The sequence below is a fragment of the Brienomyrus brachyistius genome, chromosome 7 (genome assembly GCF_023856365.1).
Source record: "Brienomyrus brachyistius isolate T26 chromosome 7, BBRACH_0.4, whole genome shotgun sequence".
Lineage (NCBI taxonomy): Eukaryota > Metazoa > Chordata > Actinopteri > Osteoglossiformes > Mormyridae > Brienomyrus > Brienomyrus brachyistius.
Window position 1 is genome coordinate 18,121,584 of NC_064539.1, and position 16,683 is coordinate 18,138,266.

Here is a 16,683-nt window from a genome sequence, read left to right on the forward strand (position 1 = left end):
CTCTGTCTTTACATGCTCTATCCTGCTTTTCTGTGCAAGCAAATATTTCAGTACTCTGCTTTTATAATTCCAAACCACATTTTATTTAATCGGAATATTGTGATACACAGAGCAGAAAGGCATAAGTGCATGACTGACAGACAAACTGACATTTAGTGGGGGGTGATTTAGGACCAATGATTTCCAATATTGCTCTCATTTCAAATTGCAATAGTAGGTACATTAAGAAACTGAGATTTTATACAAACTATTTTCAAACTATTATACATGCAAGTTTCAGTTTAAATCTTAACTTGAGTTATAAACCTTTGGTACCAGTTCACCATCTGTACCTACGGTGGCATTTGTTAGAGAGGCATCGTGACACTGCAGCACAGCTGTTAAACCGTAGCTTTAGCTTTGATGGCTTAAACTGGACCCTCAAGGAAAGTTTAACATTGCGGACAAATAACGACATGTGACATTAACATTTTCACCTTGAGGGAAAAAAAAACTTCCAAGTAAGAGAATAAGTAATTTCACAGTATTAACTTAATCCAGCATAGTCACCCAGCCCCAGAATCAGCTACAATCAGTGAACCAGTGTGTATTGACCTCTGTGTATGGTGCTCTACAAATCAAATATATTTTTTCAATAAAATAATTTTTCATTAAAATACAATTCAACTTATTAAACTGAAATAATGGGTTTGATAAAGTGAATAGTACCATTATAACTTTGTAACATTCTGATGACTAGTTCCTTTGTTTCCAGACATTATTACTCATTAAAAAGATTAAATGCATTTAAAATTGCAAGCCAGTTAATATTGTTTAGAGTGAGTCTTATGAAATAAACATGGATGAGTCCTCCATTACTACTTCCTCTATTGACTGAGGTTTATTGCATAAATTTCATAATTTTCTTAATATGCATAATGTAGTTTGTTGGGATATTGCATTGTAAGTGCAGTAACAGATGATGTGCTGGAGGCTTGAACCTCTATTTTACAATATATAAAATCTTTCATATTTCTAACATTTAATGAAGTACATAAAACCACAAGCTAATGAGAACAAGCTGGAATGTAATACCTGTGTGTTTAACAACCTTGCCATCAAGTACAGTTTGACCTTTTATGGTATGTCACAGAAGGACTGGCACATATTAGCCAAGGGCAATGCATACAATGTGCGAACAAATGGTCATTTTATTGATCTTTCGGGGTTTATTTTTGTTTTAAGTAACCAAATACATATCAGTCCCCAATTAATATAATTATGCTCTTGCACTATATGCCCAAGAGTATGTGGACATCGGTTCGTTTCCAACATCATTCCAAAACCAAGGACTTTAATATGAAGTGGGTCCCACCCTATGTTGCTATTATAGTCTCTAATCTTCTGGGACAGCTTTCCATAAGATGGAACATTGCTGGTGGCATTTGCTGCCATTTAAGTTGCATATTGATGTTGGGATACCTGGTTCTTTTCTGTGAGCTTGAGTAGCCAAATGCTTTGGAATGAAATTACTCCCAGTTATTCTGATCTTCACAATCACTTCACTTGTAATTGACCAGGACAGAAACTGACTTGTTGGACAGATAGCATCCTATACTGTTGCCAAATAGAACGTGGCTTCATTAGGCAATTCCTCTAATTAAACGTGGCGCCCACATACTTTTGGCCATACAGTGTATCTGTACATCGCCCATCTTGCACTGGCTGGTTACCTCATACTCCCAAATCTGACTGATCATTTGCATAGTTAGGATAAATACTGTAATTTTAATTAAATACAGGATGGCAGCTGTGTCAGGAATAATATTGGTTTAGGTGCCTATGAATTGTGACAAACCATTTACCTGCACCAGTTACAACAGTAAAGGACCAAAAAAACAGAGGCGCACAGAGGGATCTGGGCGTCTGACAAAGTCATACACATAGAACCTAAGATCAACCTAAAAAGGTGACACGCTAAAAAAAAAAAAGGGTTCCTGAGGAACACTTAAAGAGCGAAATGCAAACTACGCTTTCTCAACCTTTCCACCCTCAAGTTCACCATCTAAGTCAAGTTAAGCAGGAAGGGAGTGCTTTATAAACAAAAATATCAATACCTTCTCCGTGAACTATTGCTGCTTGGTTTGGCTTTCAGGTAGTCCTCGGTTTGTGGTGCTGAGGATGCCTTTGGAGAAGGGCACCTGAGACGGAAACGGTGGCCCCGAGCATTTCCAGCTCTCAGCTTTTTCCGGAGGTCAGACTGAATCTGAACTGTTTGACTCCCTAGATGCTGTCTAGGTAATCTAGCATTAGCACCCCCTGCTTCAGAGTCAGTCGGGAGGCCACTGCTTTGCTGAAACAGGCTTCCCATTTCACACAAAGTATTGCCATATCGCTGATATGAAGTGGCATCCAGCGCATTTCCCTTATAATGCTTTGCGCTAATGAGGCCTCAGTCAGTTCGCAATCAGTTGATGTTGTTGGCAAGAACTTCTTCACCACTGGAAATGAAGAATGCTTTAACTGTATAAATACTTTAATCGCTCCTCTACGACCACCTTTGCCATTGACAGAATAACAACCCTTAAGCTTATAACAGATTATCATCTTTAAGAATTTCAATAAATACAGTTTAATCATTATCGGTCCTGGGGGATGCTAAAAACTGCATCCTCACATCAAGCAAAAAAAAAAAAAGCAGCGACAGATTAAGACCTTAATTTCTTGAATTGCTGTAGGGTTAAAAACGAGACCCCACCACCGAAGAGGTGAGTCATTGCCATTTAAAAATGAACAGCAGCTGCATCTTCTACTGCATGCTGACACAGATGAAGAGAGGTAGACATGCAAGAGGAACCATGCTATATCTGACCATCAAGAGGACTCGGAGTGAAATGATAAACCAAACAGGTGATTGCTATCTGTTAGTCTTATAAATAAGATTAGTTTGCCTTGGCATTGAAGACTCATTATTACAAATTAATAGATAAAGGAAGCCCCCTCCTCCTCAGTCTAACTGAGCAGTTGTGGGAGATGTATGTACAGGGAGGGGAGTGGTGCATGTCACAGGAATTTAGAATCTGTACATGTCGTACGTGCTGACCCAAGACGAGGCGAAGACCCAGGCAGGGAACCTCTTAAGCAGATCACTCAGCTCCGGCGTTTTGTGGTCTTCCCCAAAAATGTAGTGTGATGCAATTGCTAGCAAGATCATTTCTTCTGCCTCAGAGGGGTGTTCAGGGGAGGTACTCTGGTGAAAGTCACAGTTACATATTTTGCAGGCTTGAAAAAGAATGTGTGAGCTGAACTTCTGTGTTAACATCACAGAATAATACAGCAACTTTATAGATAATGTCAAGAGGTCTACCTATATGATTAAAAGACTTGCTTTCTGCATACAAAAATCATCCAATGGTGAAAGTGCATGCATATATAACTTTGATAGGAGATACGGACAACTAAAAAAGATCTACCTGTATTTCAAGCCAGAAGTTCCAAGCTGGGGCATCAAGACCGTGGGAGTAGAAGATAAAATACTCTCCGTTAAGGTCAAACTGTGGGGTGCCATTGCCGAAAGACCAGCTGGACAAGAGCGTGTTGGCATGAGGCTTGAGGTAGAGGGACATGTGGCTGGGTCCTGCAGTCAGGAAAACAGTTACCGCCTGTGTTCATATGTCACCTTACCTAGCAGGTAAAGGCTTTAATTACCTGCCCATAAGAAGAGTACAGGCAGACTGTACGCATTAATAGCACGAGTAATTTGGTTATCTCGATTACATGAAAAGGTTGTATACCTTTAACTTCAAAAGACAATTTTGTTGTTCCCCATTCTGTCTCTTGCTTGGAGACCAATTGGAACACGACGGGTGATTTTGGTGACACGTCAGAAGCTGGGACATACCAATTTTTCCTAGAGACATAGCGAGAATAGAAAAAGGCACATCAACAAATAGACTAAATGAGAAGCTGTCAGATTTGTTGCTTTGCCAGCGTCTCACAGATCATCATCTCAGTACTTGTTCAGTTACATAGGCAGTGCGTATAATCATTCCATATCTGTTGGGGAGTCAGACAGCCAACACAGGCAATATGGTGGCTTACTTGACTAAGAACTTTACAGGCAGGAACCACGGGTATCCGCAAAAGGGCAGCTGCTCCTGGCATTTTATGCGCACCGTGTCGTTGATCTCTGGTACATGTGGCGTGATGTAGCGCATGCCAGTGTAGTCGAAGCTGTTAATCCAAAGGCCAGAGTCCTTCCCCTCCACCTCTCCGTTGAGTCCATGAAAAGTGCGCGTGGTGTGCTGAAGGACAGCAGATTAGTCTGAAGGTCACATTCACGCAAAACACCGAAAGCTACATTCTCAATGGCCTGTCGTCTGAAGATTTCAAGACAAAGACGACCTGCAAGAGATGCTACTCAATATTCATGATGGCAACATGCCAGGACAATTCCTGTGCAGCCAGTCCTGTCGATGCTGCTTATAAAACAAAATAGGAATTTCGTTATTGACAGATTTGCATGCACATCTAGCTAACTCCTATGCTTAGTATTACTTCCAGCATTGAGTTTTTGTTATTTGTTTTGTTATTCCTACCTGGACAAAGACCCTTTTGGGTCGTGGACTAGCCGGATTCGCCGTGTATGGGAAGAACATGCCGCAAGAAACCAGTATGAGCATGACAATAAAGACACTTCCTAGGGAGGCCAAAATCCACTTGGTGCTCTTGGCCAGGTAGATTAAATGCAGCTGCAAAGACAAGAGCAACATTCAGAGAAAATTCTAGAACGATCTGCTAGAAACAGTTATTAGTGGCTCCGTGAAGTACAACACAGAGGTGGCCTCAGTCATCGTGCTAATGCGACGTCGTGCCACAACACTCACCAAATACGAGAACAGGAAAATGGAGCCGAGGGTGATAAGAGAAGCCAGAACTACATCAGGGGGTATTTCTGTGCCACTACGTCCCAGAATCGGGGTGAAGATCTCAAACACTACCCAGATGAGGAATGCGCTGTGCAAGTATGGCAGTGCCAGGCCCAGCAGGTACAGCACGGAGTACTTCAGTGATGCTCCTTTAATAGAACATTTCAGCAGGATGCATTGTCAGGTGAATTACTGATAACCTTTACGAGATCACCGGACTCCACAAGGGGTCAGTATATCAATGAAAGTACGACAGAGGTGGGAGCGAGGTCTACCCAGTTTCAAAGTATGCACTATTTTTACCTGACTGGTTTAATGTTTTTGCAGAAAAAAAAAATTCACCAGTCTGGCTGAGTGAAAAACTGCAGCGCTCAGGACATGGGCTGGGCACCATGGCTATATAACTGCCCTTTTACATAAAAAAAGCAAGCATGAAGACAGGAAGCATGACTAACGCAATGGCAACTGACATAATGATGCAGCCTGTAGAACAGATGAGTGATGAAAGCGGGAGAGTGAAGGGGGCCACCGGAACATCTCACCTCTCTGCCTGAACTCCGCAGTCAGCATCATTTTGACGGCCAGCGGGAAGGCCACCATGAGCAGCGGCACGTAGGCCGAGCAGAGGCCCTGCTGGTTGAGGGACACCAGGGCACAGCACCACAGCAGCAGGTTAACGTCAAAGAAGAGCTCTCCGAGCTCCAGACGCCGAACGCTCTGCAGGGCACAGCGCATGCACGTTACGTTACAGGAGGAGTGCTCCACATACCACTGTGTCCCAATCCCGTCCTCCGGAACCCACAGACAGTCCACATTTTTGTTTTGCTTAGGAGCAAAAACGTGGACCAACTGTGTGTCCCCAAGGACCGGGTTGGGAAAAACTATATGATTGTACTAAATAGCTATAAACTTTTACTAGAGGAAATCATACTCAAAAGGTGCTACTGGCAACCATCAAGTCATCCACATCCTTAAGGACACTTCCTGCTGCCCTGTTAGGGCCACTGCTAGTATAAGATAAGAAACTTTATTTATCCCAAGGGAAATCCTTTTGTCTTACACATGCTCAGTGCAACACGAGGAAAGAAGATGAGACAGTAAAGAGCTTTAAAAGAAGAGCAGTAATAGTGCAAAACAGAATAACTAAATAAATCTAACAAAGTAACTGATTACTATAACAGATATAATAAAATGTCATAATTAGTGCAAGTGGTTATGAAAAGTGACTTAGTGCCATGAATAAAATGAAATAGCAGCTTGTGATGAGGGGATGAAAAACATTCAATAGCATACAGGTGAGTAAATAAAAAGCAGATGAGTACTATTGTACAATCCGAATGAGAACCTAATGACCTACATGCTGGAAAAGTTCACCTACAGAAAGGGGAAGAGTCCTACACTCTTGCCACAGGTAGGAAGGTTTTCCTGTGGCGTTTCGGTTCTGCATTTGCAGCAATGAGTCTTTTGCTGTGTGTGCTCTTATGACTCATCCTGGAGGCGTGCATGGGGTGGGAGGGGTTGTCCATGATACTGAGAAACTTTTTCAGCATTCTCCTCTCAGACATCTCCGCCAGGTTCTCCAGTCTGACACCCAGGACAGAACCAGCCTTTCTAATCAGCTTGTTCAGCCTGTTGGCATCAGCTGTCTTCACCGCACTGCCCCAGCACACGTGTACAAAAAACACCACACTCTCTACTACAGAGTGATAGAACATATTCAGCATTTTCCTACAGACATCGAAAGACCTGAGCCTCCTCACTAGGTAAAGCCGGCTCTGCCCTTTCCTGAAAACAATGTCGGTGTTCTTGGACCAGTCCAGATTACTGTCAATGCGTACCCCCAGGTACCTGCAGTCCTCAACCACCTCAACATCCGTTCCTCTGATGGTGATGGGGGTGGGAGGAGCCCACCTGAGTCCACAACCAATTCCTTTGTGTTTGTGATGTTAAGCTGTAAATGTATTTGGGGAACGAGAGCTTGATTCCCATCTAGGGCACCACATGGGCTCGGACCAGCACCGTATCATTCATTCACATATGCGTGTAAACTGTCACTGTGTCCATATATATATATATATATATATATATATATATATATAAATATATATATATATATATATATATATATATATATATATATATATATATATATATATATATAAATATATAAATATGGACACAGTGACAGTATACACGCATATGCGATTTTTTCCTCTTTTAAAAAAATCTGCTAAATCAGACAGATACATAGAAAAGGTGACACTGTGCTTTAAACAGACATTTCAGAATCCCATGATGACATAAGCATATCGCTCACTGCAGACTCATCAAATTATATGAGGACAAACCAAAGCTCATTGGTTGTTATTACGTGTCAGACATAGAGTGCATTTCCCCTCTTCGAACTGCTAAGATATTTCATGATCACTGACTAATGGTTTTATTTTTAAAAACGTATAAAGAAAAATACGTGTTGATTGGGCACAGATCACAGAATATCCACTGTTAATTATGCACCATGTAAACAAACGACCACGATGTCAAGCTCGGAATTATGTACAAAGAACAGGAGGAAAAGCTAACGTCCGTTTCGTTGATCGTTCGAAGGCCTGGTTTCCGTAGCAACATCCTTTGACCTATAATCAGCCCTAGGCTACAATTTGTTTAGCTCTGCTGTAAATACAAGGAATGGAGTTAATAACCAACTTGATAAGGATAGGAGATACGCAAAGACATTGGCCTGCTGAGGTGAGCAAGCATGTCCCGGCTGCCGAAAGGCAAGCTGTGGATCCGGGCCTGATGCCTGAACGTGCGTGAAGAATGGCTCAGCAAAGTCTTTCTTTGGCAGCTGGATTTAGGCCTTCTGGTGGCACCAGAAGGAATTGGATTAAAATCCTGGTTAAATCCTTGTTTTTGTTGCAACTTATACCACAAGGGGTGCTCCTTGAAGCAAGATTTCTTGCTTAACTGGATTTAAGGTATTCTGAACTAAATGTGAGTGATGGCTAAGCATGAAATCCTGCTTTGGGGGACACTGAACCATTACCTCCACCCCACATATGCTGCTCCTGTATAGGCGTGAGCCCGAATTTGTGAGCACTGTTGTAAAGCAACACCTTGGTTGTCCAATCCATGGAGACAAAGAAATCTGCAGATTCAGTTTTTTTTTAACCATAACTCTGTGGCAAATGATCACTGTGAGAATAAAAGACTTCAGATAAAAAATTGCAAACCAACACCAATTATAAATTGCTTGCTGCTGTCAATAAGAAAAATGTTGAACTGAATTAGGACAAAAACCACACAAAAAAATAATTTAAAATCATGTCTAGAGGCAAAAATATACTGGAAACATCTCAAAAACCTGCAGGCAGCACAAGTGACTCCTGTAAAATAAGCGCTAAATCATAAATCTCTTTGAATATGTTACAGTTGAAAGATCGTCAAGTTTTATGCCAAATACAATGAAGTACTGACCCCATAATATAAGTTCTTAGCCAGACTGTGGACGAGAATGAGCTTTCCGACGGCGGCAGAGCCGTAGAGAATAACCGACATGTAGAAATGGTTGTACCAGAACATGGACTGGCCCAACAGGGACACCAGCAGCGCCACAATGAGCACGGAAAGCATGGTGACAAACCAGCTAACGATGGTCACTCCAGTGGCATATGCCAGCTCACGGACATATCGGCCACCTGTCGGGAACAAAGAAAGAGTCTCTCAGCCAGACCAATCGCATTTAACCTTCAAAACTCAAGGAGTGTTCAGCAACACGAGACCTTCCAGTTGTAAGGTTGCTTATGGTGGAACAAAGACACACTGGGTGAGGGATGAGGGGTGAGAGGCTCCCAGGGGGTGGTACCCTGCGTGTGAACTTACCGCCATTGCTGGGCAGAGAGCAGCGTTTCCCCAAATAGAAGAGGGCCACCACTGCTGTCATGTAGTTGATTATGGTGCCGACGCGAGCTGGGTAGGCCACCATGAACACACCCAGGAGGTCAAAAAATACCATGTTGCCATGGCGATACTCTGACGAGTCCGCCAGCTTCTCAGACATGACCAGGTGTTTCAGTACGGCGAGGATGTTATCACCTTGGGGACGGAAACAGGAGGATATTAAGCTAAATTCATTTAAATAAATATACTAATAAAGTAAGTTACTTATTGCCAGATGAGTGGAAGTGAGTGCACACATCCCTCTGTAATTTAATCCTTACTGCAAACAAAGCCAACTGACATTTAAATTGCCTGGCCATCTACCATAATGGCTATATGTATGCAAGCGGACCAATCAGCTGCTGGCAGGGAGCATGTAGGGAACCTACCGGCGCGCTGTATGGAATCAGTCAGAATCCTATCTGGGGTATCGTACTTAGTGTGGTAAATGTAACCATTTTCGATGAAGGCCAGGTCGATACCTGCAGTGGGACATCAGCTCCAATTAAATTAATCCAGGCAGGTGAAACAGAGTGAGACATGCTGACAAAGAACAAAATCAATAATAATGGCGGGGGGGGGGGGGGGGGGTCAGGGACAAGCCTAAAGGACGATATGCGCTGATCTGCTGAAACGATTAATGATAAATATCATTTCTGGTATATCACTCAAAATTCCTCAATTTTAAAAACAAGTGGTTAATACTTTCTTTCACAAACCTTAATTACCAAATACGTACTTGTATATCAATATTATGCTTTATATTTTAATAGATAAAAAACAAAATAAATTCTAGGAAGTAGACCGAATTCAAGGGACTTTATTGAAGATGGTTAAAAAAGTGAGTGAGTGAAATGATCACCTGGAATATTCCCAAAGTCGCGGTAAATTCGAAAATCTGTGTCTGACGGGATGATGCCGCTTTGAAAGACCTCCTGGCCAACCACGGAGGCGAAGGGGTGCCTGGCCGCACGGACATAGGCCTGCACCAGCCAGGGGTTTTCGGGTCCTGAGGAGGTCGGCAAGGATTTACGCGAGAGAGAAGCATTTCAGTACTGCTGATGAACACACAGCACATGCCAGTACAGCGCGGAGAGCAGCGTGCCGGTACATTTACATGCAGATGTTCATTTGCTGCCTCCGTTTCGGATGGTTCCTCTCCCAGGAGATCACCCACGGCTGGTACCTGTCTGGAAGACCACCTCCTTCCCGCCGACTCCCGCCGCCTCCAGGTTGATGAAGGCCCTGATCAGCGATGCCCAGGGGTGCTGTGTGATGAAGCCGTGACTGGCCTAAAGGCGGCAAGGCAACGGATACGACAAAAACCTGAGCCAAACCATGAAATGTAACAGACGGCTTTATTTATTCAGCAGACTGTTTTAACCAACGCAGCTGAGAAGGAAGGTCAACCAGCCTGGGGGAATTGGGGGGTTAGGGGCCTTATTAAAGGGCCCATTGGTGGATTCACTCAGTCGACCAATGGGATTTGAACAGATGATGTTCTGCTGACGAGCACAGAGTACAAACCTGCAGAGCCACCCTCCTCTCTCCTTCAACTTGCTACACTGAAATGCCTTTATACTCCACAAGACGATAATGAATTTCAGTGCTCAGCACCAGGACGTCCTTATTTTGCCGAGTTCAAAGAGTTCCTGGTTCAGCAAGGGAGGGGATTGCATTCCACATCTTTAACCAATCAGTCTTCATCATATGACATCACCACATTAATTGCATGTGCAACTGCATGTCAGCAGTGTCTTAGCTATACACTCAAAGATTTTTTTTAATAAATTTAGAGAAAGAATACACAGATGGTGCACACACACAAACACACACACACACACATCTTCAGCAACTGAAGTTTACTGCACAGGAATTCATTCATAAACCACACGTGCTGTGATCCATTCGGCTGTGGTACACTGTTTATCATCATTATTATTTTTAGTCGACTCGTCTAAAAATAGTTCATCTACCTGTGAAAGGAAGGTAAATGCCAACCAAGGGGACGCACTGTTGTGACATGAGTAAAAACAAATGTTATCGGTCAGTTCCATAATCCTGAGTTCATTTCCAACAGTGCCTGTCTGATCTTTTCATACAAGCCCTGCGTCAGCCAGCATTTCCTCCGAAACCTCACAGGCACAGGTGAGGCAGTAAACAGAAGAAAGGCCTTTTCATGCGAATGCCTCCCCATCCTGGATGTCAGCTTTCCCTCGTGAGTCACTGCAGGCTGGGAGGGGCCCAAATTAGCATAATCCTTAGGTGAGCGATTTGGAAAAATCACCCATAAAGTTATCAGCATGGTTACTTGCAGTGAGAGTTATTACATTTCAAAATACACAAGCAGTACGAGCAGCAGCATTTTTAAATACTTTTAGTGGCCCGTGACTCAGGTTAGGACTGTGTGCCTGTGATCGGAAGGTTGCTGGTTCAAATCCCGTGCTTGGCACAGTGATTCTACCATTAGGTCCTTGAGCAAGGTCCTTAACCCCAATCGCTCCAGGGACTGATTGACCCTCTTTCTCATTGGTTCGAACCGATTGCTGAGTAGAATTTAAAAATAACAATAAGCCGAAGCTTTTAGAAAAGGTCTACAGCGAGCCTCGGATATACAAGTATACAATGCAGTAAACTAAAGTCAATTGGAAGTTTTCAGTAGGCCGAGCACTGTTGCCCCCTCTGGTGATGTACCTGAAGCACGTTCTCCTCCGCTCCATTAAACAGGAAGACCACCCCATGCTGAAGGGGGGTGGACAGGTTAGCCAGGCAGCGAAGCACCTCCAGCATGACCGCACAGCTGACCGCATCGTCGCTCGCACCTGCAGCCGGGGGGGGACAGACCGCCGCGAGGCATCAGTGCGTTCGGGGCGACGCCCCACGGACAACAGCAGGGAGATGTACCAAGCATCACCAGCAGCTAGATCTGCCAAGTGTGCACTATAAAAATGAGAAAATATTAAAACTCGGGAAGTGCTCATCGTACATCAGCGATATACTGTCATGCATGATGCGTGGGAGGAATTTCCTTTATTTTCTGCAACGCTACATAGCAGAAAAGCCACAACTGGCTATAAAGGCCTCGATGCACAGATAAAATCCTCCGAGAAAATATATAAGCAGCTGCTTTCTGACCTGGCCGCAGCTCGGATTCTCGGGGGGGGAGCGGGGATGGGGTTTGGTCATAATCAGTCATGGGGTGGGCCAGGCTTGCGATCATAACTACATTACTTGACCATCAGGTGAGATTTTATGTGTGTGTGTGTGTGTGTGTGTGTGTGTGCGCACCGTTGGCTGGGTTGTGGCCGTGGTGGCAAACAGCGTAAACTGGCCCAGTGAAATACGGAGGTGTGACACTTTAGAGGGACTGGTTTTACAGCTCTTCTCTGGCACTGCCTGCAGAATCACAGCAAATACCAGACGGCACCAACGGAGAACAGACAACAGAGATGGAAGCAGTTATGTGTCTCCCAGCTATTACCGAGATCATCCCAGCCTCTCCCCCAGCTTCTTCAATAAGACACCTCCCCTGCCGGAATGCTGATGTCATGCATCACCTTTGATGGGGAAAATGCACACTGCCGCAGCTCCCCGAGATCAAAGCCAGCAGTTCATACTACGCAGTCTCACTGTCACGGGAGTAGTTATACGTTACAATCAACCTTCATACTTGTCCTGCTGGGCCTCTGCGGTCCTGGACTTGTGAGAGCTTCTGCCCTCAGGCAGTCAGACTGCTTCACACTAATAGTCAGGAATAATTGAACTTCCCTACTCATGCACCAAGTGTTCTGTCGGGGCAGGCAACGGAAGCCGTAGATGCAAGCAAGACAGGTTTTATTGACGAGAGACAGACTTAGGACAGGGAGCGTGACAACGTCAATGACAGATCTAGGGGAGACAGAGTAGCACAAGGACTAAATACACGGAACGAAGGGACGGAACAGCTGAGCACAATCAGGAAGGTTGATGAGGGGGCGTGGCACGCAGGAGGATCGTACAAGCAGGTCATGACACCAAGTACTTCACCGGAGCTGGGTTGCACATATCTGGTCTTTGTCTCATTACCAGCATAACTTTACTCTTCCTACTGCCTTCAGTGTTCTAACTGGAGTCGAATAAATGTGACTAATAAATCTACTGAATCCTTCACCTGTGACTTAACGGCTCCTCCACGTATCAGTTTTATCGCCCCTGAACAAAAGAAGAATCTCAAAACACAAAGAGACAGAGAAATGCTGGTAACGCGGAAGAACCACCTGGGACATGCAGCCCCTCTGCCTCGTATAAATGACTATTCAGTTCTAAATATTTTGAACAGCAGAATTATGGGAGAAGCTGTTCAACTGGAGCACACAGCAGCACACCTAAGTAGAAACATGGCATCAAAACTGATGGTTAGAAAAGGCTGAAATGGGAAGAAGAAAAACTGGATCAGAACAAAGTAAACTAGCTAGTGAAAATGGGGAAATTAAATCACACGAATCACTAATGCAATTTGCCAGTGAGTTAAGCACATACATCTAAATGAGTCAGTAAAAACTGTTGTGGATTTAACGCTACACCTCTGGGTGGTAACAGGCAGTTTAAGGTTAAATCTTCCCAAAGCAAAAACCGTCTTGCAAAGGAGCTCTGTCTTAGCGCCGAGAAATCAGCAGTAAGTGTGAGTCTGAGAGGGCATGTAAAGGGAGTCATATGACCCTGGCTTCCCCACTGACTGCCGCAGGCTGGGAGGCAGCGGCAGGAAGGTGCCTGTCCAAGCAACACCAGCTGGGAAGCCGAGACTCGCCGAAAGCTTAACAGAATGTCCTTTGTTTCAGGCAAACTAGATTCAGCCTCAGGGAAATCGGCCAAAAAATGGACACTGTGTCTTCACACTTCTGCTAACCCATGAGCTTTTCAACCATGTCGTCCCTGCCAGGTTATAAATGCTTTCCCACCCTATTCCGCATTTAAAACAGGAACCTTAACAAAGCACCATCTAATCTAAGAGACCACATTTCTCTTCATCCATGTCATTAACAAACCAAATCCCCTTTACCTCCCTGGTTTATAAGACCTGAAGTCCCTGATGTCCAGATCTATAAGCCAGCCCAGTTTATGGTTTACAGCAAGCCACACCCTGAAGCTCTAGACGCAATGATTCATGATCCAGATTTACTGAGAAACCGAGACTGAATTGTATTTCATCATTTGTATTACCCAGTCTGTTCCCTTAATTTATTTTGGTGAGAGAGCAAGCGCTCACAGCCATTTGGGATGGTTACGCCTCTAATCCATGATCATCCTTCCTGTTAACGCACTTTCATTTCCGTTTGAAATGTATGAACAGTAAAAATTCACAGAAGCAGATGAACGTCTGGTTGCCTAACAATGCAATCGCTTAATTCCAAATTCCCTCCAAAGTGAGAGACCAGTCTATTATTAATTCAGATTATCAGTAGTGCTGCGTAACATTTCCTGAAAAGCATGCCTGCATGTTCGCCCTGTGCTGTACCATCCAGCCCCCAGGAACTCCGAAAAAATGAAAAAATGTCAAACTGATACAACAATTGCAGTAGACAGACTAAAGATGAAACTTGGACTTAGTCGACCCCAGGCTTGACCCCAGGTCCCTCAGCACACCAGCACCTGTACCAGCACCTACATCACCCAACTCATTGGTTAACTTGACATAACCTTGATTTTATCTTATCAGTGACCTCACATACACTCATTTCCCCGGCTCCAGTGTAAAAGCCCGGGTCTGAGATTAATTATATGTATGTGTGTGTGTGTGTTTAAAACCTGGGGACTGCCTGCATGCAAGATTATCGCTTAAAACTTCGTGTATTAATGAACAAAAACAAAAAAAAAATCCCTAAAGGAATACAGAGGCACATACCTGGGCTGTTGGCCACAGTATCAAAGTGACAGTTGGCCAGCATGAAATGTTTGGCTCCACTTTTAGGTTCCAGTTTGACGGCGATGTTGGTGATCTTGTCATAGTAGCTGGTGAAGCCGCCCAGGAAATCGATGCTGAAGGAGCCGGTGGGACGCTGGACGTCCACCGTGATGAGGTGGTGACCCGGTGCCGTCTCCGCCCGAATGCGCTCAATCTGACCCAGAAGGTAGTTCACCGTCTGTACCTCATTCTCCAGGCTGCCCACGGGCCTCGGACCCAAACTGGTGATGTGGTCTAGGTGCCCCCTGGTGAACGACAGAAGGAGACCTCAACCGCAGCAGTGATGTACAGGTGTGAGAGTCGTGCAACAAAGTCAACTATCCCATTCAAACACATGGAAAATGAAATTTAAATTCCATTAGAAATAGCTTGGCATAGCAGTCATTTTATTCATGGTACTTGTAAATCTTTCTTTATATATCTCTGCCTACCAGTAATTTGCAAAGACAAAGAGTTCCGTAGTACAACAAGCAAAAAATGTCTTCAAAACATTCCTGCTTACGTTTTGGTTGAAAGCGTGCAGTTTAATATTAAACTATACTGCGTTTCTGTCAGAGTGGCTTTCCAATCATACCACCATGTTACAATCATAGGATATGCTAAAATACCACTACGAGTGTGAACAGTTTAACTTTCTAAAGGTCGTATGACCTTAAAAAGAAAATACAAGTCATGGGTCTGTTTCGTATCTCACGGCAAATGTTTCTTCTTTTCATTCTCGTTTTGACAGCGAGAAGACTTTACAGTCTCATCAACTTTGCTATTGCCACAAATTAATCCGATATTTCTTTAACAAATTATTATACGATAGTTCTCCAGATTAGAAGTTTTTTTTCCGATTTAGAGATATATCCACTTATCATCGGCGTATTCTGAAAGGACTGTCACTGTTGTGATTTACATATAAACTGCACTGCACTCAAAGAACAGAGGAAAAGTTACGATTTAGATTTCATATACTTTCAGGTCGTCAGAAAATGAACAAAATATAACTCTCACGTGGTAACAAGCGAAAAGTCTTCCGTTCTCCTAAACCTGTCCAGTACTTAAATGACGAATAACAGCCAGAAGCGTCAGCATTGACAGTCATTACGGGCTGCTGTAACGGTGAGCTGGATCTGCCGCCTGGGCATTTCCTGATGGATGCATGCCTCCATATTCAAACTTCACGACTGGACAGTCGGGATAAACGCACAGCCAGGTTTCTGTTACCCCTTTACCGTAACAGCAGCCTGGACAGCCCGCGATCGGACTCACTTTCCCCGGTCGAATACTCACCTTGCCTTGGTTGCACTGAACCCACCGGTAGATTTCCCTATGACGAGCTGCTGCACGGATAAATGCACCAGTCCCCATACCAAAGCAATGAATGTAGCAATTAAGACAACCAGAATCCCCTCGCTCAGCAGGTACAACCCGAAATCGGGTTTTCTTTTCGTGTCATCGCACCCGTTATTCCCACTTTGCTCCTGAAAACCCTTATTTGCTCTCGACGCATTTTGTTGCGTGCCCCCAGCTTTTATTCTCCTTACTGTGCTATCATTCTCCATCTTTAATACTGGAAATGCATTAACCTACTTCGCTTGGGCAAAACCGAAACGGGTAGTACGGAGGGACAAACTTCATTAACGTCACACAAAACAATGCACAGTGCGATGATGACTAACGCGTTTGTGTGATTCACTGATTTTATGAGTGATTTATGATTTACTCATATTTTAGAGCGTCTTTGCCATGAACACGAATTATCATCACCTGTATTATTGTGATGTCACTGGCCATATGAATTCACAGCGTGTTATTTTAAAACAGACTGACAGTTGATGTACATTAACAAATTTAACATAATCCTAAAAAAATGCTTAACTAAACTAAACGTAAACTAAACTTTTACTA

The 16,683-nt window shown here is 43.8% G+C and overlaps 1 protein-coding gene across 2 annotated transcripts; it reads right to left on the reverse strand.

Moving 5' to 3' along the window:
* Positions 1 to 59: 59 nt before the first annotated feature.
* LOC125746741 (endoplasmic reticulum metallopeptidase 1) lies at positions 60 to 16,385 on the reverse strand. 2 transcript variants are annotated; one of them, XM_049021118.1, is made up of 15 exons: positions 16,066 to 16,385; positions 14,728 to 15,032; positions 11,541 to 11,668; positions 10,033 to 10,138; positions 9,709 to 9,855; positions 9,236 to 9,328; positions 8,790 to 9,002; positions 8,385 to 8,605; positions 5,450 to 5,624; positions 4,866 to 5,056; positions 4,578 to 4,730; positions 4,081 to 4,283; positions 3,774 to 3,889; positions 3,453 to 3,616; positions 60 to 3,229 (listed from the first exon to the last, which is right to left on the reverse strand). In XM_049021118.1, the coding sequence occupies exons 1-15, from the start codon at positions 16,335 to 16,337 to the stop codon at positions 3,053 to 3,055; spliced, it is 2,664 nt and encodes an 887-aa protein (XP_048877075.1). In that variant the 5' UTR covers positions 16,338 to 16,385; the 3' UTR covers positions 60 to 3,052. The 2 variants fall into 2 exon arrangements, 1 of the variants encoding a protein (XP_048877075.1); XR_007399041.1 differs by lacking the exon at positions 60 to 3,229 and having other exon boundaries at positions 3,480 to 3,616; positions 4,155 to 4,283.
* Between the last annotated feature and the right edge of the window lie 298 nt (positions 16,386 to 16,683).

Bases quoted from the DNA above. Each gene is read 5' to 3' on its own strand.
- LOC125746741 (XM_049021118.1), bottom strand. From the start codon at position 16,337: ATGGAGAATGATAGCACAGTAAGGAGAATAAAAGCTGGGGGCACGCAA. The intron at 11,669-14,727 runs GTATGTGCCTCT...CCCCGGCTGCAG, and splicing joins TACTGTGGCCAACAGCCCAG to GTGCGAGCGACGATGCGGTC. The intron at 4,284-4,577 runs GTAGGAATAACA...GCTGTCCTTCAG, and splicing joins CCAAAAGGGTCTTTGTCCAG to CACACCACGCGCACTTTTCA.